The sequence below is a fragment of the Chroicocephalus ridibundus genome, chromosome 7 (genome assembly GCF_963924245.1).
Source record: "Chroicocephalus ridibundus chromosome 7, bChrRid1.1, whole genome shotgun sequence".
In the NCBI taxonomy this organism is placed as follows: domain Eukaryota; kingdom Metazoa; phylum Chordata; class Aves; order Charadriiformes; family Laridae; genus Chroicocephalus; species Chroicocephalus ridibundus.
This window is the reverse complement of record NC_086290.1, coordinates 950,001-976,598: the sequence shown is the minus strand read 5'-3', so window position 1 is coordinate 976,598 and position 26,598 is coordinate 950,001. Positions and strand designations below refer to the sequence as shown.

The 26,598-nt window shown below is 44.7% G+C and overlaps 1 protein-coding gene across 6 annotated transcripts in view; it reads left to right on the top strand.

Moving 5' to 3' along the window:
• GPD2 (glycerol-3-phosphate dehydrogenase 2) overlaps positions 1–25,406 on the top strand; it is a 62,955-nt gene extending 37,549 nt beyond the window's left edge. For 5 of the 6 annotated variants that reach the window (XM_063341368.1, XM_063341372.1, XM_063341370.1 and 2 more), the window contains exons 7-17: positions 5,530–5,694; positions 6,458–6,602; positions 11,668–11,861; positions 14,248–14,382; positions 14,628–14,803; positions 15,317–15,448; positions 15,918–16,076; positions 18,545–18,657; positions 18,753–18,831; positions 18,950–19,048; positions 22,289–25,406. In XM_063341368.1, coding sequence (XP_063197438.1) covers positions 5,530–5,694; positions 6,458–6,602; positions 11,668–11,861; positions 14,248–14,382; positions 14,628–14,803; positions 15,317–15,448; positions 15,918–16,076; positions 18,545–18,657; positions 18,753–18,831; positions 18,950–19,048; positions 22,289–22,414 — 1,523 coding nt within the window. In that variant the 3' untranslated portion in view covers positions 22,415–25,406. Of the gene's footprint in view, positions 1–5,529; positions 5,695–6,457; positions 6,603–11,667; positions 11,862–14,247; positions 14,383–14,627; positions 14,804–15,316; positions 15,449–15,917; positions 16,077–18,542; positions 18,658–18,752; positions 18,832–18,949; positions 19,049–22,288 lie in introns of those variants that run through there. The other variant, XR_010071980.1, reaches the window with a different exon arrangement.
• Positions 25,407–26,598: the final 1,192 nt, after the last annotated feature.

Sequence of the window (26,598 nt, the reverse complement as noted above, 5' to 3'; positions counted from 1 at the left end):
TTTAATGCTTGTAATAAAACTGTTCATGCAATTAAGCACTTATTTAAAAATTAGAAGATGCAGGTAGTCCTGGTAACTTAGTTATGTATAGGGATGTATAATTGTCACTCGTCAGCCTTAAATTTGGTAAGGTTTTGGTACAGTTTGTATATACACACCAAGAAAACTTTCATGCACGTGAAATTATTTGATTTCTTGCATTGCTTTTATTTACTATGTGCATGCAATTAGCTCGTGCAAGGCTGTTGTAAGCATGTAACACAGGTTCAGTAATATATTTTTAAAATAACTTTTAGAATCTCAGTGTTTTTGGATGCCATTGTTGTGGTGATGCAGCAATATCCCCATCTTGGTGCTGGGTGGTAGGTGTGGGGCATGTTCCAAATCCAAGGGGCTGCTCCTGACTTGCAGTTAAGCCTTCTCGTTAAATAAGTGGAGCTCACTGGTATCAGATGGGTAACATACAAGCAAGAGGTTCATTTGCAAGTATTTACTTTGCCTTTATCCCCTCAGCTTTTAAAAAGAAAACACCCCCCTCCCTACTTATTTGTCTGGCTGCATTATGTAGGGATCTACAATTGTGGCCTAGTTGTCTCATGCAAATATTCCTTTTAATGTATTTTTCCTATCAAAGGAGGCCTGGTAGGTGGGTCTTTGGAAAGATCTGGTGTTTTGGGAAAGTTCATTAAGACTGTCCTATAGCTTCTTGCATGGCTATTTTCCAGCTCTCCGTTGGACTTGACCTCCCCAGCAATAACTAGATGCACCTAATCAGGAAGGGCTGTAAAATGAGGAAAGGTGAGAAGGCTTTTGTGTTGCAGGGACCGACCGGGTCTTTACAGCAAGAAGTTAGCAAAACCCCGTGTTACAGCTGCGCTGCTGCAGGACCAGGACAGGTGGATTTAGGGCAATTGCCGCAAGGCTCGCGTGCGTTGTTACAGGACTCATTGTCATGCAGCAGGTACGCCTACTAACCAAGCGTTAGTGCTTAGCATCAGAAGGTTAACATGAACAAAAGTAACAGAAAGAACAATAATTTTAGGATTAAAAGAGCTTCCAGCTTCTTTAAAAAAAAAAAAAACAAAACCAAACAACACCACTGTAGTCACTGGCTAGTGTGTGCTGTTTATCTTCAACTGAATAGATTTGCAGAGGAGAAGGCAGGAACTGGAATAAAAGTAATGGGTGTCAGTGTGACACAGGACAGAATATACTAGAAGGACCAGAGTGCCTTATTAACACAGTGGTTTTCACACAACTCTTCTGAATCAGTCACAAACAAATTCCTACAGTCCGTGGGCTTTGTTACCACTATTGGCTGTGGTTCAGCATCGATAAAAATAAAATTGAATGTACACTATGTGCGCTCTGTGGGAGGATTCTTTTAGTGCCAACGGAAGCATTGTCTGTTCGTCTTTGAAGAAATACAACATTTGCTACTAAGGAATGAAAATAGAATTTTCCTAAATTACACAAAAAAAGAATTTATAAACCAAATGGCATCACTGTTGGTCTTAACATGATGTAGGACACACTTACACAAAATGTCTTCACGCACTAAATGTCTTCAGCAGTTTGCCTTCTGAGAATAAAGAGGTTTTTTAAGAGAATTCAGTGTTAATTTAATGAAAGCACTTGGGCCAGTGTTTTGTTAAAAGCTAGCTCGACTGTCCTTAATAAAAATTAAAGTATCACTCCATTCTTACTATATCACAAGCAGATGACAGTAGTGAATAATGAGATGGATGATTCTTTCAGGTTTTCTTGCTAGAAATAACTGAAAGGATTTAAACGTCCTCTTATTTTGGAGAGCTATCACAGGAGGAGTTGCAAAGAAGACTCAGCGTGTTCCGTGAGTTGGCTCTTGGATGCTGCTTTCTCCTGGAGATGCCGAGGTGTGGCTGCCTCTCGCACTGCCGCGGAGACGCATCCCGCTGGCGACGGCCACGCGGACACAAACGAGCGCTCTCAAACCAGCCCTCGGGCAGCCGGAGGGAAGCAGCAGTGACCTCTCCAGGGCAGGGTGTTTGTGAGCATCTGGTGTTGGTGAATGTCAGAATTAGAATTTCACTCTGTTGCCTACAGGTTAGTTGTGAGATCTTCAGGAGCTTACTCATTTCTCCAGAAGAATGCCAGATTAAGTGGTTTAGCCATTCTGTTGTTATAAAATAACTTTTTGGCTTACGACATTTGGGAAAAAAGACCACGGTATGATAGAGGGGTTACCTCTGGGGGCAAGGCGGGTAATTGTTTTCTTTGCTCTGCTGTGGAGCACCAGTGGCTGCTGCGGGGGGCGGTGGATGCAGAGCCGTCTCAGGTAGGTACCCTGGGGCCCCAGAGAAGCCCTTCGCACACAGCTGTGCCTTGGGGTTCCTGGGCATCTCCGGAACACGGTAACAGTGCTCGTGTCAAGAAAGCTTTACCTGTCTGTTCTGCAGGAGCTTGGGGGCGCTTTTATCTTGGGTCTGGAGGATCTCTGAATCTTACCTGGGGAGAACAGCATTCAACTGAGAAGTCAAAAAGGTTGTGATGCAGAATCTTTGCTTTGCTATCCTTCCATCGCTCTCTAGAGCGCTAAGGGGCAGCTAAGTACCAGGACACATACCAGTCCCTTTGAAATACTAATCATTCCTGATTCTGAACTAGCACACGTGTAAATAGCTAGTTTTTCTTTAATCAGCAGAAAATACGCTTTGGCAACTGTGAATGGTGCTGTAGTGAGAACTGGTGTGGCTGCGGCACCTTTATAATGGGGGGTGTGCATGGAGGAAGAGCAACCGCTGCTTCAGACATCAAGAAAGAAAGAGAATCGCATGTAAAGTGCAGGATTTTAATGTAATGGTCTGGGGGGAAACGTGCACATGTGAGTTGGAGGGCTTAAAAAAAAAAAAAAAGCTGTTTCTGAGTATAAAAACTATTGTACTGCGACCCCATCTCTACCAAACTGTTGCAGTATTATTCTCCACAGATGATAAATTTCTGAGCCAGTAAGTCACTCTTCATTTCTTTCAAACCTAGACCTCTGCAGATCTCTGCTGCTTATGCTATGAAATACTCTAGGACTCCACGCTGTAGATCACATCACTCTGCAGCCAGTGGGTTTTTCTAGATGTGTAGTTAATCAGGACCTGGTTATTTCCCAGGCCTCTTCCTGCAAATACATTACACGGGCACCCGAGTTCCTTTTGGACAGCTGAGAGTTGAGTAATAGCAAGGGGTTTCTGGCATCGGAATAATGATGAGGGGAAAATGGATGAGAGTTTCAGAGAAAGCGTGAAAATGTTGTCTTGGACACAGTGGTGCAAATCCTGAAACGCACTGAGCATGTCCTTAGCTCGCTCTGACGTTATGAGCATTGGGAGTTTCAACAAAATGCTGAGCATCTCTTGGATTTGGGGCTTAATAAACAATTGTTACTTAGATGTTTGTTCTTTTTAGGAATTACACCTGTTTCCACATTATTTGTTCTGCTGATTGGCTTCTCTGGATTGCTTTTGGTCTGGACAAATAAGCCGCAAAGCTGGGAAGAGGCAAGCTTGCAAAATTTAAACAGTAAAGGCTTCCCATAGCCCAAAGCTAATATTGGCTAACACCGAAAATTGTGCTGTGTTTGTGTGGTGAGCGAGGGCCGGTTTGTGTCGGGTACCACCTTACGTGCTGGTGGCAAGAGCAAATTGGTGGAGGATCAACAAGTAACTAAGGGAACCCTCTTGGCACCAGGGTCCTTCTACAATAAAAGAATAAATCCTACTGCACGGAAACAGGTGCCTGGGGGTTGTTTGAGGGTAGTGTTTGTGGTTTGTGCCGGGTTCCTTGTCCCGCAGAGCCAAGCCCTGCGGTACCCTGTGGGTCAGGCAGCCCCCAGGTGGAGTCCCCCAATAAAGGGTTGTCTCCAGGACGGAGCTCTTCCGAAAGCCCTCGACTGCGGGCTGGAGGAGCATCCCCTGCCTGGCTGCGGAATGTGCTGTGTTCTGCTGCACGCAGCAGCAGCCGCTGTAACGCAGCTTCTGGCAGTTCTTTGTCTTTCTCCTGCCTAGTGCTCCCTCTACATCCGAGATGTACGTTCTCTCGGCCCCGCGTTAAAATGTTAAGGTTTGAGGTAAACCTCGTAAGGTCATTTTATCCGTTCCCTGACACTGCCGCAGCGTAAATGTTGATGCATTTATTTAATGATTTGCCTGCCGCTTCTGACAGATGGTTGTTTAGTCTTACGCATCTTGTGTGATGGAGCATCCCCAACTTTTCTTGACATCTTGCTCAGTTGTTTTGCTGCTCTTTTTTGCAGTTTATTCTGGGCATTGTTTGCTTAGTTGAACTGGAGTTACTGTTTGTTTCTTCATCGGTGCTTTATCATGTTACTGTTTCTGTACGCTTTGCATAACTTTTTTTTTCTTGTAGTTGAAGACTGATTGCACTGTATCGTCTCGTGTCTTAGAATGAGAAGTTTGGGGAGGGGAGGTGGCACCTTCGAGGCCATTGATCCCATCTTTATAAGTTTGCCCTTTTAGCTAGAAACAGATTATTTGCGCAGCGGTTCGAGATTGCACAGGCAGAATCAGAAGGACCAAACTTTACATAAACCATTTATACTAAACGCTGGGAATGCTGGCAACATAAATCAACTACAATATCTATTACAAATTTATCACTTTATCAGTATTAGCTTTGATAGAAGTGGTTCAAACACTCGGGAAAGTGAACCGTACCTCAGAAGTTTAGCCCTCTCGTGAATTAATTATTCAGGACACACAGATCCTGGCCCCTTCAATGTATAGTAATTCTTTCCAGCCAGCATCCAGGACTTTAACTCGGGTGGCAATAATAAATAGGAAAAGTCTCAGGTGAAGCCAGTATTTCAAAGTAATTAATCATCTTCCCCTCATGGTCCCTCCGCCTCTCTCTTGGTTTTCTTTAACGAGGGAATTTCAGTAATAAATCTTTAATGATATATGTTAAGAATCCTTCATTAATTCTTGTCTACTTATTTCTCTCTTTTTGATGCTTTTATGTGGTATGTTGGGAAGTTAAAATGCATATACAAGAAAAAACAGTTAGAGAAAGCTGATCGTTCGGCACGGTCTCTGAAAGGTTGTTTCTTGGCTGTGGGGCGTTGTGTGTAGCCCTGCTAGCAGGAGTTGTCGGTTGGTGGCGGCTGGCCCCCACGCCAGTGCTTGGGTGCGGTTACCGGCTCGCAGCGCGATGGCAGGGGGAAAGCCAGAGAATAAGGCGGTGCGGCCTCTCCCTGGCGGGAGGCGATGGAGCAGTCATTCTCAGTTCCCTGGTGTGGGGAGGGCAGGGGGTGTCGCGCAGTGCTGGGGGTGCCGGCGTGGGGCAGGCGACGGGGCGTGCTGCTGCCGGCGCGGCAGAGGGGATGTATCTTTAAATAATTCTCCTTCTGCGCGAGCAGCCATCACGCCTATTCAATGTGACAGGGACAGATGTGACAGATCGGTTCTGACACACTTCCATACCACAAGTCCGTGGCTGGAGGTGACTGGTGTCCTTCCCCCGGTCCCGTCCCCGCTGCAGGACAGCACAACGACGCCCGGATGAACCTCGCCATCGCCCTCACTGCTGCCAGGTACGGCGCTGCCACCGCCAATTACGCTGAAGTGCTGCGCCTGCTCAAGACGACAGACCCGGCCAGCGGGAAGCAGCGCGTGTGCGGGGTGCGCTGCAGGGATGTCCTAACAGGTGGGGGTCTCTGTGTGCGTGCGCGTCTTGCCGGCGGCCTGGGGACACCATGGCAGCCCCCTGCCCGCCTTCGCCCACCCAGCGGCCGGCTGTCTGCAGCCTCCAGCTCACTGGGCGCAAGCGACGGCTTTCTGCAGCGGGCTGGAGCGGGCCACGGTGGGACAGGCAGCACAGCACTTCAGGGGAGCGTTCTCTCTTCGTTAAAGAAACACAGAAATAATGACAGGAGGGAGGAGCGGGGAACACTGCTGTTTGTAAACATCAATGAACCGGCAAAGGAGCCATCTTCCCAGAGTGCAGTGGCATACCATTAATGTCAATCATCTTTAACTTCTGTCAGGTTTTTCACTCAAATCCCGGTGTTTTGGCAGGGCAGACTAAGCTTTACATCCAAACTCTTCTGTCAAGCAAAGATGATATTGTAAAATGCTACGTGCTGTACAGTAATAATCCCATTCAGCAAGTCTACGGGTTGAGACTGAAATCTCTCTCGTTCGAGAGGCAGATTTCAGCTCAACTTCTTCCACCCGGTCTGCCCTCTTCTGCTTTTACAGATAAGATGGAATTTCACTGTAAACCGCTTTCTTTCAAATCTAGTGTTACGTGAAAACTTTGTTAATTTTTAAAAACCGAACAGCTGTTCTGTTCAGACAAGCACGATCCACTTTACAGTAGGTTAAGTTCATAGATAGATTAATAATAGAGAGTGTCAGTGAGCAGGAAAACAAATGGTGGATGTGATTGATACTGTTTTCTTTCACAGGGCAGGAATTTGATGTCAAAGCCAAGTGTGTTATCAATGCTACGGGACCTTTCACAGACTCTGTGCGCAAAATGGATGATCAGGAAGTACCAAACATCTGTCAGCCAAGCGCAGGCGTGCATATTGTGATGCCTGGTTATTACAGGTAACGGTAGTCTAAGCCTAAACCATTTGTAACGATCTCTGCTGGTGCCTTCAATACATAAGCTTACAGAGACGCCTTTGTGGGTTTTACGGTAGTTTTGAATGCACGTTTTCATTTTCTTTTTTTTTTTTTTTCAAGAGGATTCCAGCACTGTGCCGATTAGAAGAACAATTTCATATATTCAGAAAAGACTGAAGTCTTGTAGTTCTTAGATAAAACTCACCGAGGCAGAACTCCTGATGAAGCAGAAGGGCGTTTAGGCAGAGCATCAACAACAGACTTGTGAAAGGCCCCTTTTTTAATAACGAGTTTGACTTGAGTGTACTGACCGCTTGTTCACCCCCCTAAGAAAACAAGCAGCATATGAAACCTTCCAGAGAGGTGGCCACCTTCATACCAAAACTCTTGTCCTATTAAATATGAAACTCTGTGCAATGACACTCTGCCACGTTATGACTCCGCTCACAGTAAACATGAACGCAGCGTGTAGGCAGTGTAAGAAGTAGTTCAAAATAACACGATTAAATTGTGACACCACTGTGGACACAAGTGCACCCGCCCGTGGTGGTTGTGGTGGGAAGGACTTGCCTCCCTCTGCTGACCTTGTTGCAGACGGGGCTCCCGCGGCACTCTGCGAGCCGCCCTGCGCGCTCCTGCTTCTTCTGTGCTGCTGCAAAACCAAATCCCCTTCTACCAAGTGAGCCTTGGCAGTTGAAACTCAAATATTACCTTTGGTTTCTGAAGTCGTTACCATCCTAATGGAAATGCACATTCATAGACTCAGCCCGATTCTGTTGATACAGTGCACTTAGGATAATGCCTCCCATATCGTCATTGCACTCCTCTGTGAACAGAAATTCAGACTTGCAGTGCACAACGTGGGGTTTTTGCCATAGCTGTCCCAACAGGACACGACCACGGACAGTAAAATTGAGGCATTTTTGGCCTAGTCTAAAATCACTCTTGCATTCTGTTCTTTTTTTGGTGTCTTTCCACATGAGAAATGGGAAAATGACCTGAGAGCTGCTTTAAAGCAGTGTGGAGAAATGGGTTGTCATCCTACTTTCCTCATACACTACAAGAAGGACGTGTGTGATTGACTTTATGGCTCTGCTGCAAAAGCACATAAAGTTTTAAAACTTTGACTCGCTTTGTAAATTCAAAGTAGGAGATGGCTTGATACGTGTAAAGGCTCTAGTTTATTTATTCTGCAATAACCTAATAATTTTAATTGGAAATGTAGAGAATTCTTGTTCTCCTTGTTCCCCCGTGTAAGTCAGCATGTGGGCATTACTTTTCTTGTAAAACAGTGTCTACCCACATGCTGCCTCCGCAGAACAGCTGATTAGATAAAACTGCACTGAATTTCCTTGAAGTGGGATAGCTTCAACCAAGGAGCTGTCTGCTAAACGGAAACCGCTCGTGGTATTTAATCTTAGCTCTCTCAGGTCTTCTCCTGGTGCCAAGGAATACTCCTCAACAAAGATTGTCATTTCACTGCGTCCACTTGCCTTGTGGTAAATGTTTTATAGCATTTTGCACCATACTCACACAAATGAAATTTTTTTTAGCAGGTAGAGGGTTTTAGAGATAAACATAATTAAGGTTTTGTAAAACTAATGTTAACCTAATACATGCATTTCCCGTGGGTTCTTCGTTAATAGTCCCAGTATTCCTCCTCTCATTAATTCTATTTTTAGTATACACATTTCTATTCTTGTAGCTGCAGTTAAGTCTCTCTCACTCCCTATTGTTTAAGTATATTATCTGCTAAAATGAGGGAGGGTTTTGGCTACCTTTGTTCAGATAGCCTTCCTGCCTGAAATGCAGTACATTTTCCCCTCCCTTTCTGACAAATTTCAGATGTTTTCCATCTTTCTTGAATTTTCCTGTCTGCTCTGCCTTCCAGATTCCAGGTAAACTTGGCTGTTACACTTTCATTCTACCCTATGGAAAGTCACCTATTTGTTCTTCAAGTGCATTTGTGGTGCTTTGGTCAAATGCTTCTTCATCTAGAGATCTTCCATGCATCGGCTCTGTAAAATGCCATATTTAATGTGCAGGAATGAACCGCTTACGGACTTCAAGCTCAAGAGTTCTGATCTGTCCTTCAGTTAAAGCATCTTCTCTAGTTCAGTAGTCTATAGGTTCTTACGTTCCTTGTGTACCTTAATCGTCTGTTTTCAAGATTCTTTCCTGATTTGTCATATATTTGACGTATATTGTCCAATTTAACTGCACTGAAATTTGGAGAAGGAAGCTTTTTAAAAACAGACATGCTCCAAACTCACTCAGTTGGTTTAAGTCAACTCTTAAATATTGTACTGTTGCTTTACCGTTAGGCCGCACATCTTGATATTTGTTTTGCTGACAAAGAGTCACTTTAGATCCATCTGTATTATGCTCCAAGACCATTTGCCACTATGTTTCTATCTACAGGGATTGCTTTATACTTCATATTAGAGTTTACAATCCTGAATTTACCCATTTTAGTAGTCTTTGAAGATTACTGGGGAAATCTTGCAATGGCTGATATTGCTGGAGCTCATACCACATTCTTGCATCCATTCTGTACTCTGAAGAATTCATGCCCTCCATCCATTCTCCGTCCAGCCTGGATTTGTGCTTGGCATTGGCCCAGTGCGTGTGCAGGGCCTTGCACTTGGCCTGGTTGAACTTCATGAGGTTCGCATGGTCCCACCTCTCCAGCCTGTCCAGGTCCCTCTGGATGGCATCCCGTCCCTCCAGCGTGTCGACCGCACCACACAGCTTGGTGTCATCGGCAAACTTGCTGAGGGTGCCCTCGGTCCCACTGTCCATGTCACCAACAAAGATGTTAACAGCCCCGGTCCCAGTACCAACCCCTGAAGAACGCCATTCGTCACTGGTCTCCACATGGACACTGAGCCATTGACCTCAACTATTTGAGTGCGGCCATCCAGCCGATTCCTTATCTACCGAGTGGTCCATGCGTCAAATCCACGTCTCTCCGATTCAGAGACCAGGATGTCATGCGGGACAGTGTCAGTGCCTTGCACAAGTCCAGGTAGATGATGCCAGTTGCTCTTCCCTTATCCACCGATGCTGTAACGCCATCATAGAAGGCCCCCAGATCTGTAAGGCCCGATTTGCCCTTAGTGAAGCCATCAATTGCTGTGAAATCTCATTGAAAACACTTAGCTCTGTAGGTGGTGTGGTGAAACTGAGTTTTAAGTCTTTCCTTGTTTCTCTCCCTTATTTTGAACAGTTTTTCTGAAATCACGTTAAAAAAAATTCCATACTTTTGAGAAAATGTCTAAAGTTTTCTGAATATTCTGATACTGTATATTAAATCTCTAGTTTCCTGTCTCTAAATCAATAGCTTTTTCATTTTAAAAAGTAATCATTTGTCTGACGTGATTTACCTTTCACAAATCTGTGTTGACTTCCCCTATTAAATTGTACTTCTCCAAATGTATGCTTAAGCGGTCTATAAATATCACCTAAAAAATGTTCTAATATACATGCTATATATGAAATTTTCAGCTTCTCTTCTAGCCTTTTCAGATATTGAAAACTTACCTTCAGTAATCAGTTTAGACTTCCTAAAAATGAAATATTCAGTGATTCAGCTTGCGGCTCTCTTGAATAGGTAATTTATATCCAAGCAGGTCTTTGTCTACCTTCAGCTTATCGTGTTAGTAGTTATTTGAGTCCATTGAATTACTCCCCTCTGATGGTCCTTATTAGCACCTAAATATATCCCTCCTGCCCCCTCCCGTATCCTCTGTATTCTCCTTCTGCCAGGGGGACCAGGGGCAGGACCTGAAGACGGCTAACCTGACTGCAGGTGTCTGTACAAGGACTTCCAGCTCCTGAAATGAAAGTCAGCATCTTCCCTTTAAATAAGAATGAACCCAAAAAAAGGCAGCTTAAATGTTTTCCTATATAAAAGCTGCTTACTTTGAAGTGTTTATGGAAGCCTTTTGTTTTCTGAAATATACATGGAGCTATTCCATAAGGTCTGAGGATAACTGGTTTTGTACCTGTGGGTTTTTATTTTTTTTACATTATACCAGAAAATGATGATACGTAAATTAAAATTTCCTGTGCAAAGAACTAAATCGTTCTGTTTCGGCACTGGCATAAGTAAATGAAAAATCTCTGAAAAGTAGCCTCCAGTTAGCGTCTCTTTTGCCTTTTTTTCCTGAAATCCCCGTTCCCCATTGAGGAGCGCGGGAGCTGGGAGCACTGGGAGTACACTTCTTGGTGCGAGTCCCTCGGGAGCCTGTGCGTTCCCGTTCCAGTAGCGGCACTGGAAGTTTGCTGTTTCAGTGCACTCCTAACATTTGTCGTTTCAATCCTGCTCTTCTCTTGTTTTCTCTATTTTTTCTTTCCGATGTTAAACTTTGCCCCCCCCCACTCCACCTTTGTTGTGAATGCGGGTTGTAGGAGTCCTTGAGATTTTGTATGTTTTTACTTTTGCCCTCTGTTGAGGGTGCAGGCAATTGGTCATTTGAGTTAATGATATTTCATCTTTAATTTTTCTTGTTATATACTTAGACACATCCAGACACGACCGCAGTTCTGTTCTTATTTGTTGCATTTTCACATGCGTTCTGTTTTAGCCTTCCCTTTCCTTTGTGGCATAATATAAGTGATTGTCTATTTTTTTGATTAAAAGCAGTTGTTCGTTCCATAATGAGTTTCAAGTAATTGCTGTTTTAAAATTTTCAAATGTTTGCATTTGAAATTCCAATGAGCAAGATTTTCCAGAGTGAATGGAGTTGCAAGATGCTGTTGCTCGATGCAAGGTTGTGGTCTGCTAACGTGCTTAGCACATCAAATTCTAGTGATATCTGAGCATCACATTCGAGGGCCTTATTTCTCAAAACTTCTGGGACTACCGTTTAAAGCCAGGTCATGGCCACATGTGGAATATCAGATTTTATTTTATTTTTTAAAAATCGTTTGACCTAACAACAAAGGTACCGTTCTAATACTTTATCTGGGGTACGAGGTGTGCAAGAACAGAGTCCCTGGTGATGCCTGGCCCGTTTTGAACCATGTCCCTTCTTCGTTTCAGCCCTGATAACATGGGTCTGCTCGACCCAGCCACCAGCGACGGTAGAGTGATTTTCTTCCTGCCGTGGGAGAAGATGACTATCGCAGGGACCACAGACAGCCCGACTGATGTTACTTCCCATCCCATACCAACAGAAGAAGATATAAACTTCATTTTGAATGAAGTGCGCAACTACCTTAGTGTTGACGTTGAAGGTAAAGCTCCGTCGGCTCTGGTTTTTCCCTGGAAGGTGCTGATGAGCGGGTGGCATTTCAGCCTGAGTAAAGGCTGGCTGGCTGAAGTTCTGCTCTGACTCTGGTAATTGTGGTTCTTGTGCGTCTGGGTGTTTCTAAAACGACTGGGACAGAAGCGCCATCACGATCCATGCATCGGAGCTCAAAAATGATGCTTTTCCAGATATACCTGCACTGCTTGGGTTATTGAAATGGAAATCAGTTCAGATTTCACATACCTTTCACCTAACTGGCACTAGCTGTGCAGCCGCACAGCCGAGTCACTGCTCTCTCTGGGTGGCAGAGGCGAGATTTTGCGGAACTGGGACAGTTCGGTCATACAGCAACACAAGTACATCAAATAATTCACCTGCTTTTCTTGAAGGAAAAGGTGTTCTGACTTTTACCATGTCTTTGTTTCTATTTCCATTTTTCTAGACTAAATTCTTAGAATTTACTTTTCTTGATAAGGTAAATATCTGATGGTGTCATTTTTCAGTGGGAGAGGAACCTCTAATGGGCAAAAGGGAGAATTTATAAAAATTACTTGGTGACAGTTGTTCCCTTCAGTAGCTGAGAACAGCCTTGTTGTGAGACGCTGGCCTGCTTTGACTCAGTGCTGGTTTAAGAGAGAGGCCTCTTTCCTTCCTAGTGAGGTCTTAAAATTATTCTGGGAAAGCATTTGTACTTCTGTATTTCTGTTGTGGTAGCAGCATTAAAAGAAATCCAAAAAGCACTCGGTCAGAAACATTGCGCCATCCTTAGATTTAGGAAAACTCGCTGTCGGGACGTTGGGAATGCTGGATTACTTGTTCCCTGAAGTGGGTAGTTGATGGCTCTGTATTGTATAAAGTTCAGAAAAAGTCTTTGGAAAGTGTACCTTTAAGCTTTTTGAGCAGAAGTTGATATACTTAAGTAAGCCAGGTAGGTAGAGTTAAGACTGTGAATAAGACGGAGATTTTGCAGGATATTTTCCAGAAGTACGTTGTGAAGTGTTTAATTCTTTTGAATGAAACCTACCTAGGTGCACGCTGTTTTTCACATATGCAATTAGCAGTGTTTATAGATTGCTTGTTATTGAATTAACAACTGTGCTGGCCATATCAACTCACTGCAGACCTGCCTTTTTGCTGCCAGAGACAGTGCCAGGGTTATCAACTTACACAGGCTTGGATGTGTTCCAACTGTTTAATTATAGTGTCATGCATGCTGCTTTTTCTAGTTTCATTAGTTTATAAACGTAATATGGTATCTTATTTCTGTGATTAACACTTCATTTTGGCAGGTTAAACATGCTGGCAGAGCACCATTGATTTGTGAAATCTATTTTGTGTTCTTTGGGGGATATTTTTACACCCTTTTACTGATTTTTCAATTATCATTTATTTGAAAGTTGTATAGAAAAAAAATATATTCTAAAGACTTCAGTACAAAGCAGATCAGTCATTTTTTCTATTGCACATTTAATAAGCAACAAAATTCATTACATTAAATTCTCTAGTGTTCCCACGATATATATATTAAAAAAGGTGACTTTCGGAGGCTGGGGTGTTTCCCTACGGCTGTTAAGGGCTTTGTGACTACTTGACGCCTTCAGGTTTTCTTCCTCCACGTTTACTGAGAAGTCAGGGCTGGCTTTGGGGACGTACTTGCAACTGGCCAGGAAGCAGAGGAGCAGCGTAGGGGGAAAACAGAAGTAAACAAGCATTTAGTCAGGCTTCTTGTGGAGCAGGACAGGGTTTCTGAAGCAGGGAGGAGGAGGAGGAAGAGGAGACAGGGCTGGAGGAGGCAGTTGTGCAGCAGCTGTGGACTCCCGCTGGGGGGTTTTGCCAAGTCAGCCGGGCCCTTTCGGGCCACTGTGCAGTAACAGCACTGGCCTGGGATGCAGGCGTTGGGGATGTGCTACAGCCGAGCACAGCCTTGCCAAGAGATTTTCTCCTTGGCTATACACGCAACTGCTCTTGCGATAAAGGCTCTGGATAAAGATCGCTTGTCAAGAGGAAAACTTGGATAAATAACCTATAAGCTAGAGAAAAAGCTTTGAAGTCCTAAAAGCAAATGTTATACTCGTGTGGAACAAACTTCATTTTGGTTTCTAACATGTAATACAAGGTCTGTCCTGTCAGCACAAGCAAACAAGGAGAAGGCTTGGTGCTGGGGGGGAGCGGGGGTGGTTTGGGTTTGGTAGGGTTTCGGTTTTGGGTTTGGGGATTTTTGAGCAGACCAAAAATATGTCTGGTGTGTTGCATGATACTCATTTCCCAGCGAGCGTCTACTCAGAGGCAGTGCCCCAAAGACCGCGGGAGGGGTATGAGATAAATATCCATCGGTTCCTGGCTGACTTTGGCTGATCTTTGGTTCCTGACAGTGAGAAGAGGAGATGTGTTGGCAGCGTGGAGTGGCATTCGTCCTCTGGTCACAGACCCCAACTCCAAAGACACGCAGTCGATATCCCGGAATCATGTCGTTACCATTAGCGACAGTGGCCTCGTCACAATAGCAGGTACTGGAAGTTCTCTTAAAGTATAGGTTTGCTGGGCTTCCCCAGTTATTTTCTTCAAAACTTTTCCTGTTACAGGATAATCCTTCACGTTCCTATCACTAGATGATGATCTGTCAGTGGCAGCATGACTGGCTTGTTGGAGCAAGTCTAGTAACGATAACGTGATATATAAAATATACCTAGTACGTACCAGCTTCATACTCCCCTTGCTTTCCCCAAATAAAGAAGTAAATGTGTGGTTACAGGTGGGAAGTGGACAACCTACCGTGCCATGGCGCAGGACACCATCGATGCAGCTATTCAGGCGCATGATCTGAAGGCAGGTTCCAGTAAAACTGTTGGGCTGCAGCTCCAAGGGGCTGAGGACTGGAGTCCCACACTCTACATTAGGCTGGTCCAAGACTATGGACTTGAAAGTGAGGTGAGTCATGGTTTGTGTGGATGCTCTGATGTTTCTGCGTTAGAGGGTTGTGGTTTTTTCCACTAAATCTAATACCAGCATAACTTGTACAAAGGTCTGTTGAGCCTGATAAGAGCATATTATCTGGCTGGGGCAAAGATAATTTTAACAAAAATAAATTCAAGTAATTGTTCTTCTCTTCTTCCCTTTTCCCTTCCTCCTAATCTTGGCTGTTTCCTGCTTTAAAACGTTACGACATGCTGGGGTCTGTCTTCCCAACAAAATCTCCTTCAGATGTGAGCAAAGCGTGGCAGAGAGTTGGAGCATCATTGGCCACGGTTACATTGGTACACACGTGGTGGTGTCAGTGCTGCTCTAACCCATTCCCAACGCAAGTAGTTTCCTCCCACACACTCAAAATCTAATGCCTTCTTCAGCTCCTTTGCTATTGTTAGGAAGAGAATTGACAAGAAAAATGTATGTATATTTGACATGCTTTCAAAAGCGTATTGAATTTTGTTTTCGACTCCACAGGTGGCTCAGCATCTAGCTTCCACATATGGTGACAAGGCTTTTGAGGTGGCCAAAATAGCCCAGGTTACCGGAAAGAGATGGCCCATTGTTGGAAAGCGTCTTGTGTCTGAGTTTCCTTATATTGAAGCTGAGGTATGTGGAAAAACTACATAACGTTCTTTGATTCTCTTCTTGGGATAAGCAGGTTCTAGAGCAGGTCTGTCTCACTCTGCAAAACATTGCCATAAGCCCTTTCCTTTGGTGAGGTCCAAATATTTATTTTTTTTCTGGTTTTTCCTCTTCCCCAGAGGGGAAACAAACATGCTTTGCTTTTATGTTTGTATATACATATATTAATATATTTATATATATAATTAAATATTTACATCTAATGTCTGTTTTTTATTTCCTATATACACGTTTGATCCCAGATGCATTTTAGAAAGTGTGGCAAGGAAAAGGGAGCTTTTCAGACCCTTCTCTTGGTTGGGTGGGAACTAGTAACAGAGAGCTCGTTTTGCATAGCCAGCCCAGCAGTGCCGTTTGTGATGCTAAACGTAATCCCTGACAATGCCTCTCTACCTTCTCATCTGCATTTTTTCCCCTTGCCTTATTGTTGTAGGTTGTCTATGGTGTTAAAGAGTACGCCCGCACAGCAGTGGATATGATTTCCCGACGTACTCGCTTGGCCTTTCTGAATGTGCAGGCTGCGGAGGAAGCCCTGCCAAGAATCGTAGATATAATGGCGAAAGAACTTAACTGGAGTGAGCAGAAAAAAAAGGTACAAAGGGCCTTTTTCATCTGCAACTGTTCTGTTTTTCTTAAGTAGTTTCCATGTTAACGATCTAAATTAGTTGAATAGAAAACTTCAAGTGATGCTTTTGCCCGGAGAGAATGAATCACTTGGTGCATTTCATTACAAAGACTTTATCAGAATAGCTGTGAGATGAGTCGGTATTGGCTGGGGGGTGGAGGGGAGAGTGAAGATCTGTAGCCTGTTTTTCCCAACTTTAAAAATGAAAGCAGACTTGGCGTTACTATCCTATTCCTGTTCAAATGTTTTGTTTACTGACACTTTTCAACAGATCTGCCTCAAAAAAGGAGGATTTTGTAATCTGTGTGACTCCTTTTTGTCTGCTGTGTCTTTTGAAAACTGACGATACTGAGTTTGCACCATTCTCTGGCCTGAATTCATGTTTAAGGACGCTGTTAGCTTCCTTTGCCCCGGTGGGTCTGTGCCCAGACACACAGCGTGGGATTCCTCTCGCTTGCCTTGTGGCGTTGGTAAGGGGCTGTCTCTATCCCAGCTAGTCTCCGTATGCCTGCTCTGCAGTAGACAAACTTCGGTCAGATGACTTACCTTAATGAAGGCATCTGCTGTGCGTGCAGTTAATTGCACCCCGCAGCCCTGTTTCGATCTCCACAACCTGTCAGGAGCACCTTGGGTAACGAGTTTAGATGTAGGTATCACACTTACTGACACGAATCCTGCCCCTTCTGAACTATCACGTCGTGTAAGTTACTGATTATCACTTCTTGCTGTTGTCACACAAAGACAGATGCCCAGAGCTGTGGAGGCTGCGCTTGTGGTGCTGCCCAGGAGGAAAGGCAGAGCAGGGAGTGCCGTACCCCAGCGGGACCCCTGGTCTGGGACTTCCTTCGCTCTGAAGCAAACAGAGCCTGTGACGCTCACCTAGCTCTTCCACTCCAAAGGAGATGGGAGGTTCCCCTTGGGCTGTTCATGAAACCTTTTAGCTGGTTAGAAGTTTGATTAACATTCTGGAAGGAGCTTGCTTGAATCCTGCCCACCAGAGGAGCTGCTGTGACCGTAGCCCCCCCCTCTAAGAACTGCATAGAGAATTGTGAGCTGTGTTGCTGTATGTTGAGCAACCTCGTAGTCAGAGGTGTTTGACCGAAGTTCGAGGTGTCTCACCCTTACCCAATGAGGTTTGCTCGTGCAATAGTTTACCGTGTTAAACAAACTATATCAGTCCTTCCATGATAAGAGGTTAGAAAACGGGAAGCTTGCAAAGAAACCAGCCTGAGGTCAGGGTTGCGTGGACAGCCTCTGCTCCAGCAGCCCGCGGCTGGGGACTTGGACACCCATTCTCACCGCAGCCTGCAGGAAGGAAAATCAGCAGGTACTGCCTATGCCTGGAAGACCTGCCCAGCCGCCTGTGGCTTGTGTGAGCTCCCTGATGCCAGCAAGGCAGGCTCTGCATTCCCTAAATGCCCACCGGGGCTTCTTTTGGAAAGGTCGCTCTTTCTTTCAAAGTGGCTAAACCCCCTGAGTTACGGAGCATCTCTTCTGTAACCAGTCCTGGGCCGTTTGGAAGTGCTGTGTCTTCACAGCAATCTTGCATGTGCTATATTTCAGCTTGACAGACGAGGCAATTCAAGGCCTATCCAGAAGAGCATTCTTTAATTTAGATCTTATAGTAAGACCATTAAATAAGTCTTTGTTGGTTTGGGACTTTAAGGCTAATTTGCGTGCTTAGGTTGAAGTACGTAAGAGTAGCCTGGTATAGTTTAGTTGGTCTTCTAATATGCCTTCACAAGCAACTCTTTGCGAGATGAAGTGGCTTATATGTGCGTGCCTAGGAATCTTTTACTGCTGTGGCGGCCGTTCCTTACCGTGCGCGCTCTGCTTTGGTAACTGCAGAGCAGGCTCTTTAGTATTGCTGCCCATGTGGCAGGTGCTCGTGTCGCTCTTAGAACCGTGGCTGGTACCCATCGCTGGAGAAGGAGCTCCGTTCTGCAGTGCTCTGTGCATCTCAGGTGTTTATCACTCCTTAAAAAACTGGCTACGGAAGACCGTGCACTGAACTTTCAGGTAATAAATTAAGAAAACTAGTTTAAAACATAAAGAACCTGCCTGGTGTTGAGCCTTATGATTTTTTCATTGATTTTTAGACAGTTAGGTAAAGGACTGCACTTTGTAGGCCTGACCTGCAACTGCGGACCTTCATGAAGTAGGCAGATATACCATGTGGGACTGAAGGCGTGGAATGGTCCTAAAAGCATTTACACAGTAATTAAAAGGTTTTACTAGACTTGGTATCTCTTTTCAAGACTAAAAAGTGCCTAAGCTTAACTTATTTTTTAAATACTTTTCAGCTACCGTCTTCCTAACTCTTGTACCTTGGATAAATTCTACTTAAGTGGAAAAAGCTAATAAATACTACATTAAAAATAATTGTGTAAGAACTTGCTATTCCTCAGAAATACAGTTTTTCTTTTTTGTTGTAGGAAGAATTTGAAGCTGCTAAAAGATTTCTCTATTATGAAATGGGCTACAAAGTAAAATCAGATCAATTAACAGACAGCTCTGAAATCAGTCTAGTGCCTTCAGATATTGAAAGGTAAGTGAAGTAAGAGAGTTCCCTGTGCTGCTAGGAATTAATACCTGTCATTCTTCTGAGTGCAGTTTTTCCCACTGATAATACTTATCTTGCAGGTACAAGAAGCGATTCCACATGTTTGACAAGGACAAGAAAGGGTTTATTACTATACTGGATGTGCAGCGTGTCTTGGAGGTAACGTTTCCTTGTGTTCGTTTAGTTTCCTTTTTAAGCCTCTTATCTGAGTTTAGAGTGTGGCATAAATAGTGCTGAACAAGCCAGCTGACATACTGCTGTGCTTTTTTTTGTCTAGAGCATCAGTGTGCAAATTGCTGAAAATACACTTCATGATATTCTAAACGAAGTGGATCTGAACAAAAATGGACAGGTTGAGCTCAATGAGTTTTTGCAGGTGGGTGTTCCCTTGTTACAGGAGAAGCTGTAACTTTAATGAACCAAGGCGCGGGTATTTAATGTCTTCCCTCTTTGCTGGAGGGCTGGGTCGGGGCTGGGTGAGTGTTACCTGGGTAAACGCTGTGGTGTTGATGCTGTTTGCCTGATCAGAAGGTAAGTGACACGCAGAGCCATCCTCGAGCAATGCTGAAATTCAAAGATATTTTTTCATGTGCAGAAACGATGAGATCCAAAGAACAAATCCAGTTTACAAAGTATACCACAGTACAGACCTGAACTTGGCTTTTTTAATACAGAAATGCTGTTTAAATATATTCAGAATTATATAATTGTCCGTTGGAAGGTATATGGTGCGCACATGCACACTGACGTTTATCTGGGTCTGTTAAGTGATTAGGGGTTTCTAAACTATTTTGAATATTTTAAAGAATGAGCTTGTGGTTGAAGCACATCCAGTCCGTATAATCCCATTGTAGCTCCCGGGCTGGCTAACGGTATCTCGGAGTGTATGAAAGACATTACATTGACAACACACACATCTGCTTTTTGCAGGGCTTTAAAATAGATTTCAGGGTGCTACTGCAGCGTCCGCTTGCCCAGCGCCTCTTGCATACGCAGTTTGCCGGGCAGCGTTGTTTTTGTGGAGTCTTTCTTGGTGTGGTATTTGAAGTGACTGCCATGTCTTTCCTGCATGGTGGCAATGATGAATGCCGAACATGAGATAAATTAATGCTGGGGATTTTGGTCAATGTCAGCCCTTTCTTCACTGTGTCAAGTTAAACAAACAAGATCAAGGCAGAGGAAATGGTAATTGTCTCTCTCGAGATGAGCTGTAGATAAGAGCAGCATTGTTGAATCTAAATGCAGAAAAATTTCACAGGTTGTGTCCAGCATTGAAAAAAGGACTATTTATTTGCCTAAAATGCAGCAATTTAGCTGGGTAACTGAAATGCGCTTGGGGGAAGGGGAAAAAAAAACCCCAAACAAACCATGGGGGAGGGAAAGAAGAAACAATGGCTTTGGGAGTTTGTGCTTAAGTATTCAAATATAAGAGAAAATCACAGCTGTTTTTCTGGCTATTGAAAAGGGTCTCCCTCTTACACCCCTCTGCATGTGAAAGCTTGTAATTGGTGGGGGGGAGCCCACCATTTACTGTAAGGGCTCTGTTAAACTATAATTTAGTTAGTTTGGATACATTGTGGTTAAGAAGTTGAAACAACTAGCAATTACGTCTTCTGTGGATCTTTTGGTGGCTTTCTGGGGTTTTTGCTTTACTGTGCTGAAGAGTCTCACTGGGGGTTGCCCATCCTAAGTCATAATATCTGTGAAATATAAGAGGCAAGTCACTGTTTCGCTGTAGTCTCACAGTTACTTTTGTAGAACTGTGTAACTCTGGGGCTGCTGGTTTCTCCCATGCATTTCACAACGCAATCTGCGTGTTCCACGCCGGCGATGGGCAGCGCAGTAATGATGGCTCGTGCCCATGCACCTCCCTCCCACAGAGGCAGAGAGCAGCACACGGGAGCTGCCGCAGGGCCACGCGCCAGGTGGGAAACGCGGTAAGAAAATCAACAGCAGGTTGCCACAGAAGGAGCAAAATACATTAAGTGTTTGTTTAATTTTTTTTAATGGATCTGTTAAGTCAGTTCCCAATACTTTTGAGTTTGCGTTCTGAAAACTTTCAAGTAATTGCATTTTACCGCAGAATGCTTGTGGAAAGCCATGGGCAAATATTTGTGGGCGTTTACATTAGAACATAGGAGGAGGTTGTGCTGGGGTGGCCGTGTGGCTCGTGGGTGGGAGCAGAGCAGTGCCAGGTGCTTTCCTTTGGCCAACAGCAGCTTCCCAGTGTAACTCAAATAACAGTCCCGGCAGCCCCCGCTGCTGCGGGTGTTTCCCAGAGAGAACGCGGGCTGCCTTGGCCAGTGTTTCCCACGGCCAGCTCGTTCCCCTGTGTTGGTCCCAGGTCCCTCCTGGGACCCTGTTCAGGGGCACACGGAGCTGCCTTACGCCAGCGACTGTTTCTCTGAAGACTTGCCTACAGAAGCCCAGTGCCGCTGTCATTGATGCTCAAGAAAGGAGGGGGACCTTGGGAGCTAGTTTTGGTGTGTAAAGGCAAAAAAACCCCCATGTTCAATCAGAAAGAAGCTTTTTTCCCAACAGCAGAATTCCTTTGGGATCCTGGCAGACCCACATACCAGAAACTCACATTTGCATAGGTCCAGCCGCAGATACAATTAATAGATTTTCCTATAGAGGGGAAGAAATCTGAAGGCTTCTTGGCACTCAATGGGAGTAAGAAATTGCATTGTGTAAGTGCCAATTGCTTTCCATAGTAGTCTTTGACAAGCTGACGGCATGTAATTTCAAGTCTAATACTCGCTTTATCCATGGGATAAAAAAGAATTAACTAAAATCTTAGCACTAGTGTGTGTTCGTTAAGATAGAGCTGAGTCCACTTTCAAGGACTTAAAGGCAAATTAGTTTTAAAAGTCTATAAAGGAATTTGGATTTGAAAGAGTTGTGGAAGTCAAGTACGCGATCTCTACAAAGAAGGGCACGTGAATGAGAAAGGGGATGGTCTGGGGTCGGTGGTGGATCAGGAATGGGGTTCTTCTGTTAGCTACATCTTTCAGGTATTAAAAGGAGAAAAAGAAGAAAGCACTGGCGAAATAGGTGGGTTCTCCGACATTCTTAAATGTCACTGAAAAACCCCGGGTATTGATGGTTGCCTGCACTGTTACTGCAAATGGATGGTGTTTGGTATTTCTGCTCCTCCTGCCGCCCATGCCTTGCCAAAGCCTTCGGTGGTATTTCTGGAAAATGTGTTTGAGCTTTGAGATGAGCCTTTGAAACCATCCGGCAGTTTGGCTTTATATATGGAATAATCAGTCCTGTATGTTTACTGATTACTGTGGCCAGGAGCCAGCAGCGAGTGTTAACTCGGCCCTTTAGACTGGAACCGTGTCGGTGTCACCGCTGGTGGCCCAGGGGCAGGACAGCGGCCGTGTCGGTCCACCTCCTCCAGAGGAGTTAATAGCACGGCGCTGGTGTCCTGTGCCTGTCAGCCATACTGTGGCGCGGGGCTGTGTGGCATAACGCTCGGGGACAGTGTGGGTTGTGGTTCCCCTGCTGTCCCTCGGCCGCTTGCTGAGGCCTTTCCGAGGGCTGTACCCTCTACCTGCGTTCTTTGTCTTGCCAAGGAGCTGACGGGATGCTCTCCCTCTTGTGTCCTCAGCTGATGAGCGCCATTCAGAAGGGGCACGTGTCGGGGAGCCGGCTGGCGGTGCTGATGAAGACTGCGGAGGAGAACCTGCGCCAGAGGGGGGTGATCTCGGTGGACCGCAGCGGCGGGGGGCTGTGAGCTCAAGCACAAGCTCTGCTGGCGGACACCCGGCTGCCTCCCTGCTGCAAAACATTCCAGTGCTCCTGAGTGTCCTCGCTTGGTCAAGGCGACCAGTGTCTGTCCAGTGGTGTAGCTCTTACAAAAATCCATCGGTGCATTTGTTTTCACTATTAACGGTTTTCTGTACAGCTCTCAATACTCCAGTCGTGGCCTTTTGGATTGGGTGTTCTTTAGGCACAGGGGTTTATTAACAGGAGGTCAGGAACATGGTCTAGAAAGAAGTGGGTGCACACACAAGCACGTGTGCGCGTCCTGCCGCCTTCCTTACCTTTTCTGTCACCCTTACCTTCAGAGAAAACTGCTCAGAGGGTGAATCCCGCCTTTAAATGCGTTGCAGCAAGTTTTGCAAATGTGCATTTAGTGTTTCAAAGCTGCTGATCCGTCCCCTGCGACAAAGAGCAAGAGAGGGGAGGCCGATGTCCTGGGTTGGGGACAGTGTCGCACGGGGCTGCCACTTCCCGAGGTGGCGACGACGGGAAGAGCTGGCTGGGCTCGCTCTCTGGAGCGCCCTGTCATTGCAGTGCTACCAGGGCTTGGCCGGGCAAAAATAGCAGCAGCGTGAGGCGGGAGAACTGCAAGACATCTTGATTAATCACCCGAGCCGCTAATTTGGTTAAAAGCTAGGGGACAGCTTTCCTTGCTCCCGTATTAATAAAAGTAAGCTTCCTTTAATAAATAGCGTTGTCTAGCAGGTGGTGTTTTATGCTGTAAAGTGCTTCATACTGTTTCCAGTTTTGGACAAAACCACTGATGATAGGTAGAATATGGCAGGATTTGATAGCATAAGTCTTAATTGTTTATTTCAAAATTCTCAAACACAAAGTGAAACAATGAAATTCGGTTTGCATTCCACTAACTTTTCTAGAAAAGTGAAAGGGCTATTTTTCAGCAGATTAATGAAAAAAAAAATTTTTTTAAAAAAAAAAAAGGACCACTTGAGCTGTTTTCGTGGATCTGGCTGTTTGCCTTTCTGCCGTCGGATTGCCTGGGTTCCAGGTCAGAGGGAAGATTTCTGCCTAACGTAGAACAAGGAGGGGGAAAGCATGAGAATGCTCTATTGATTAATTTGTCGTTCTGTTATAGTCTTTGAGCATAAATACCAATTTACAACTCAAAACAAGCTGCAGTCCAAGGTGTCAGAATTTCTACTTGTGTAAAATCTGATAGATTTTAACCGCTGTCGCCACTTTCACTAATGGAAAATACCGGAACAGTAATGAACAGGAAAGATTACTTTGGTATTTTAAAAGGGAAAATGATTACATACACGAAACGGAGATGCTGAGGGGTGTTAGTGTGTAGCATAGGAAGTACAGATGTTGTGTTTGGCTGGAGAGGCAGAGTCCTTTAAAAAAAAAAAATTAAAAATTCAGGTGTTTACAAATAGCGGATACAAAAAAGAAAGGGGGGGGAGGGGGCAAGCCTCATTTAAAGTTCAGTAAATGGTTGTATTTCCGTCAGTGCAAACAATGGGTGAAATCTGAAGGGTAGGAGGCGGTCTCGGGTAAAATGCCTTTCAGATGGTTTCTGCATGTTCAGGGGTTCTTTCGGCGCTGCCTTGTACCCAGACGCAGATACGGGGGGGGTTACGGCTTTTTGCTGGGAGCCGTGTGCCAGCGAGGCACAGTCCGTGCGAGCGAGGAGCTGGCACGTTTGACAACCCAAGAATTTATGTATGAACAAAGGGGTTTGTTTCTCCGGTCTGGTAAAGTTTTCCTTTTGAAATGTGTTCGGGTATATTCCAGTAAATTATGTGAATGTTTGGCACAACTTCATATTTCCAAAGCCCTTTCCAAATAAGAGCACAATAACAGGTTTTACATACAGTGCAGAACTGGGGGGAAATGAATGTACAATACACAGGTTATTCTGGTTCAGTGAGCAAGGGAAGGAGGGAAGGGGGTTAGGATTCTACCGATAACAATAATTTAAGGAAAATAAAAAGAAAATAAGAATAATGAGACCTTTTCCAGGCCACATAAAGAAAAATATTTACAATGTTTAACATCTTTTCTATGGTTTAAAGAAAAATTCTTCTCCACTTCCCAATAAATGGCACTGTTAAGAATTAATAATATGAGTTACCTGTAAAGCCAGGATTTCCTGCTTTGTACCCAAAGTGTACTCTGTGTTCTCTTGTTTCAGTAATAGTGCGTACAGAACGTGACTTTGGGATTGTCTTGGCTGTGTGTGTGTCTCCGATAGGAATTTGCTTTGCATCTTCGGCACTTCACTGTCGTGCTTCTCTGCTCCTTTGTACGGCACAGCCAGGGCTCCCGCGGCTGCCCTGGGTGACAGGAGAAGGTTGCATGTGTGGCTGAAAACTGCTGAATCTCTACAGGAGAAAACCTAGAAGTATTTATTTATCACCTCGCATTTGTTTCCAGGAGTGGTGGCTTTGTGCTTTGGTTTTTTTCGTGTGAATGTACTGTAGAAAGAGTTGTGAAATGTCACTGTCTTGCATTGTTCTCATCTAGGTGGAGAAACAGTAAAGTGGTTTTTTTTTTTCCTTTTCTTTTCTTTTTCCTTTTTCTTTTTTTTTTTTTTTGAGGTGGGAGTTGGATTTCTGGATGGGGAGGGGGTTTATTTTGTGTTTTAAATAAAGCGCACGCCTGGGAGGGGGTGTGCGCCTGTACGTGCCGTGTGTTTATACAGGGGTGTGTATAAGATAGGTGTGGGTGTGCGCACACACAGACCCGCAGCGCGTTTCACACGGGGCGCTCCGGCGTTTGGTTCGGTTACTGCTGTAGACTGAACTGGTAAATACTGTGTTTGAGGCTGGGTTGTCATTTTTATAACTGTCTTGGTGTTTTACTGCCGTTATTTATTACTTTTGATATACAGAATGAGCCGCATGCATTTATAGAGCAATAAGAGGATGTATTTAATGTGCCTTGTTTTTAACTGAGTAAGGACTGAAAGCATGAATCAATAAAACTGATTAAAAACAGTCCCTTCGCTGGCAGTTTGTTATGGCAGTTACAAAAATAACTTTGATTAGCCTCGAAAAAGTTTATTTTTAAAGAAAAAATGTGCGGATAGATGCTTCTTAGTAAACGTGACATAGTTTTGTGCACACTTTCCCGTTTCAGCTGAGGATTTAGCCCTTGGTAGCTCAGAGGCGAAGCTGAGGAGTTAATGCCGCACTTGGCATTCTCGGGCGGTAGGAGCCGGAGCTGCCAGGCAGGGTAAGGCGTGCTGGAATTACAGCCAGCCCATTGGCCTGGGCTGGGGGGAAATGCCAGGCGCAAGCGTTCCTTTGCACACTGATGAATCTTATCCTAACTAAAATCAATAGAAATGAACGGCAGAGATTTCATAATCCATTTTGATCATTTTACTTGTCAAGTTAGTCCAGGGTTGCCATGTGTTGATAAATGTTCTGACGGAAAAAATGCTATATATTTTCATTGTCAGTAAATCAGTAAAGCTGTTATCAGTTTTAACGCAATTTTTATAATCTCCATATCGTTTTATAGGCTTTAATTTACACTGGTAATAGGGATATTCCACAACTGCGATGTAGCTGTGCCGAGTCCAGGGGTTGTGTACGTGCGGCCAGGTTAGCTCCCCTCTGTGTGTGTCCCCCCCGAAATAAACCGGGCCGATACCTCCAGAGTGTAATTACAAAGATTGTGAATTGTATCTCATCTGTGGTGGGTAAGTAATATGTCAGAAAATGTTTGCTAGTCCCAAATGTTTTGCAGCACTAAAATCGCCTTGGGGTCGTGATCCTGGATGTGCCGCTGGAGGCAGAACGGCAATGCAGAAGAGTTTTTGGGGAGTGGTGTTTTGGGGCTGGGCTCCCCAGCTTTGCACCGTTTCTCCGCTGAATGGTCAAAATTTCAGATTTATTGCGACTTGTGTTCACTTGCGCTCTGCAGCCTGTTGTAGAAATATGATAGGGAATATCATAGCAGCATTAATATTTCAGCGTTGATGCCTGAGCTGGGTGTTTCCCGTGTCAGATATGAACTGATTGCATCTGCTGGGGAGAGAAAACCGCCTTCGCTGGGGAGGGATCTTTGCTGCTCGGTGAGCCTTGTTTCTCCGCGCTGGAGGAGAAGAGGGGGTTTCAGGTTTGTAGGTGTGCTCAGCCTCAAGGTTTTAGTCCCTGCTCCCCGATTTGAGCAGCCCCCCTG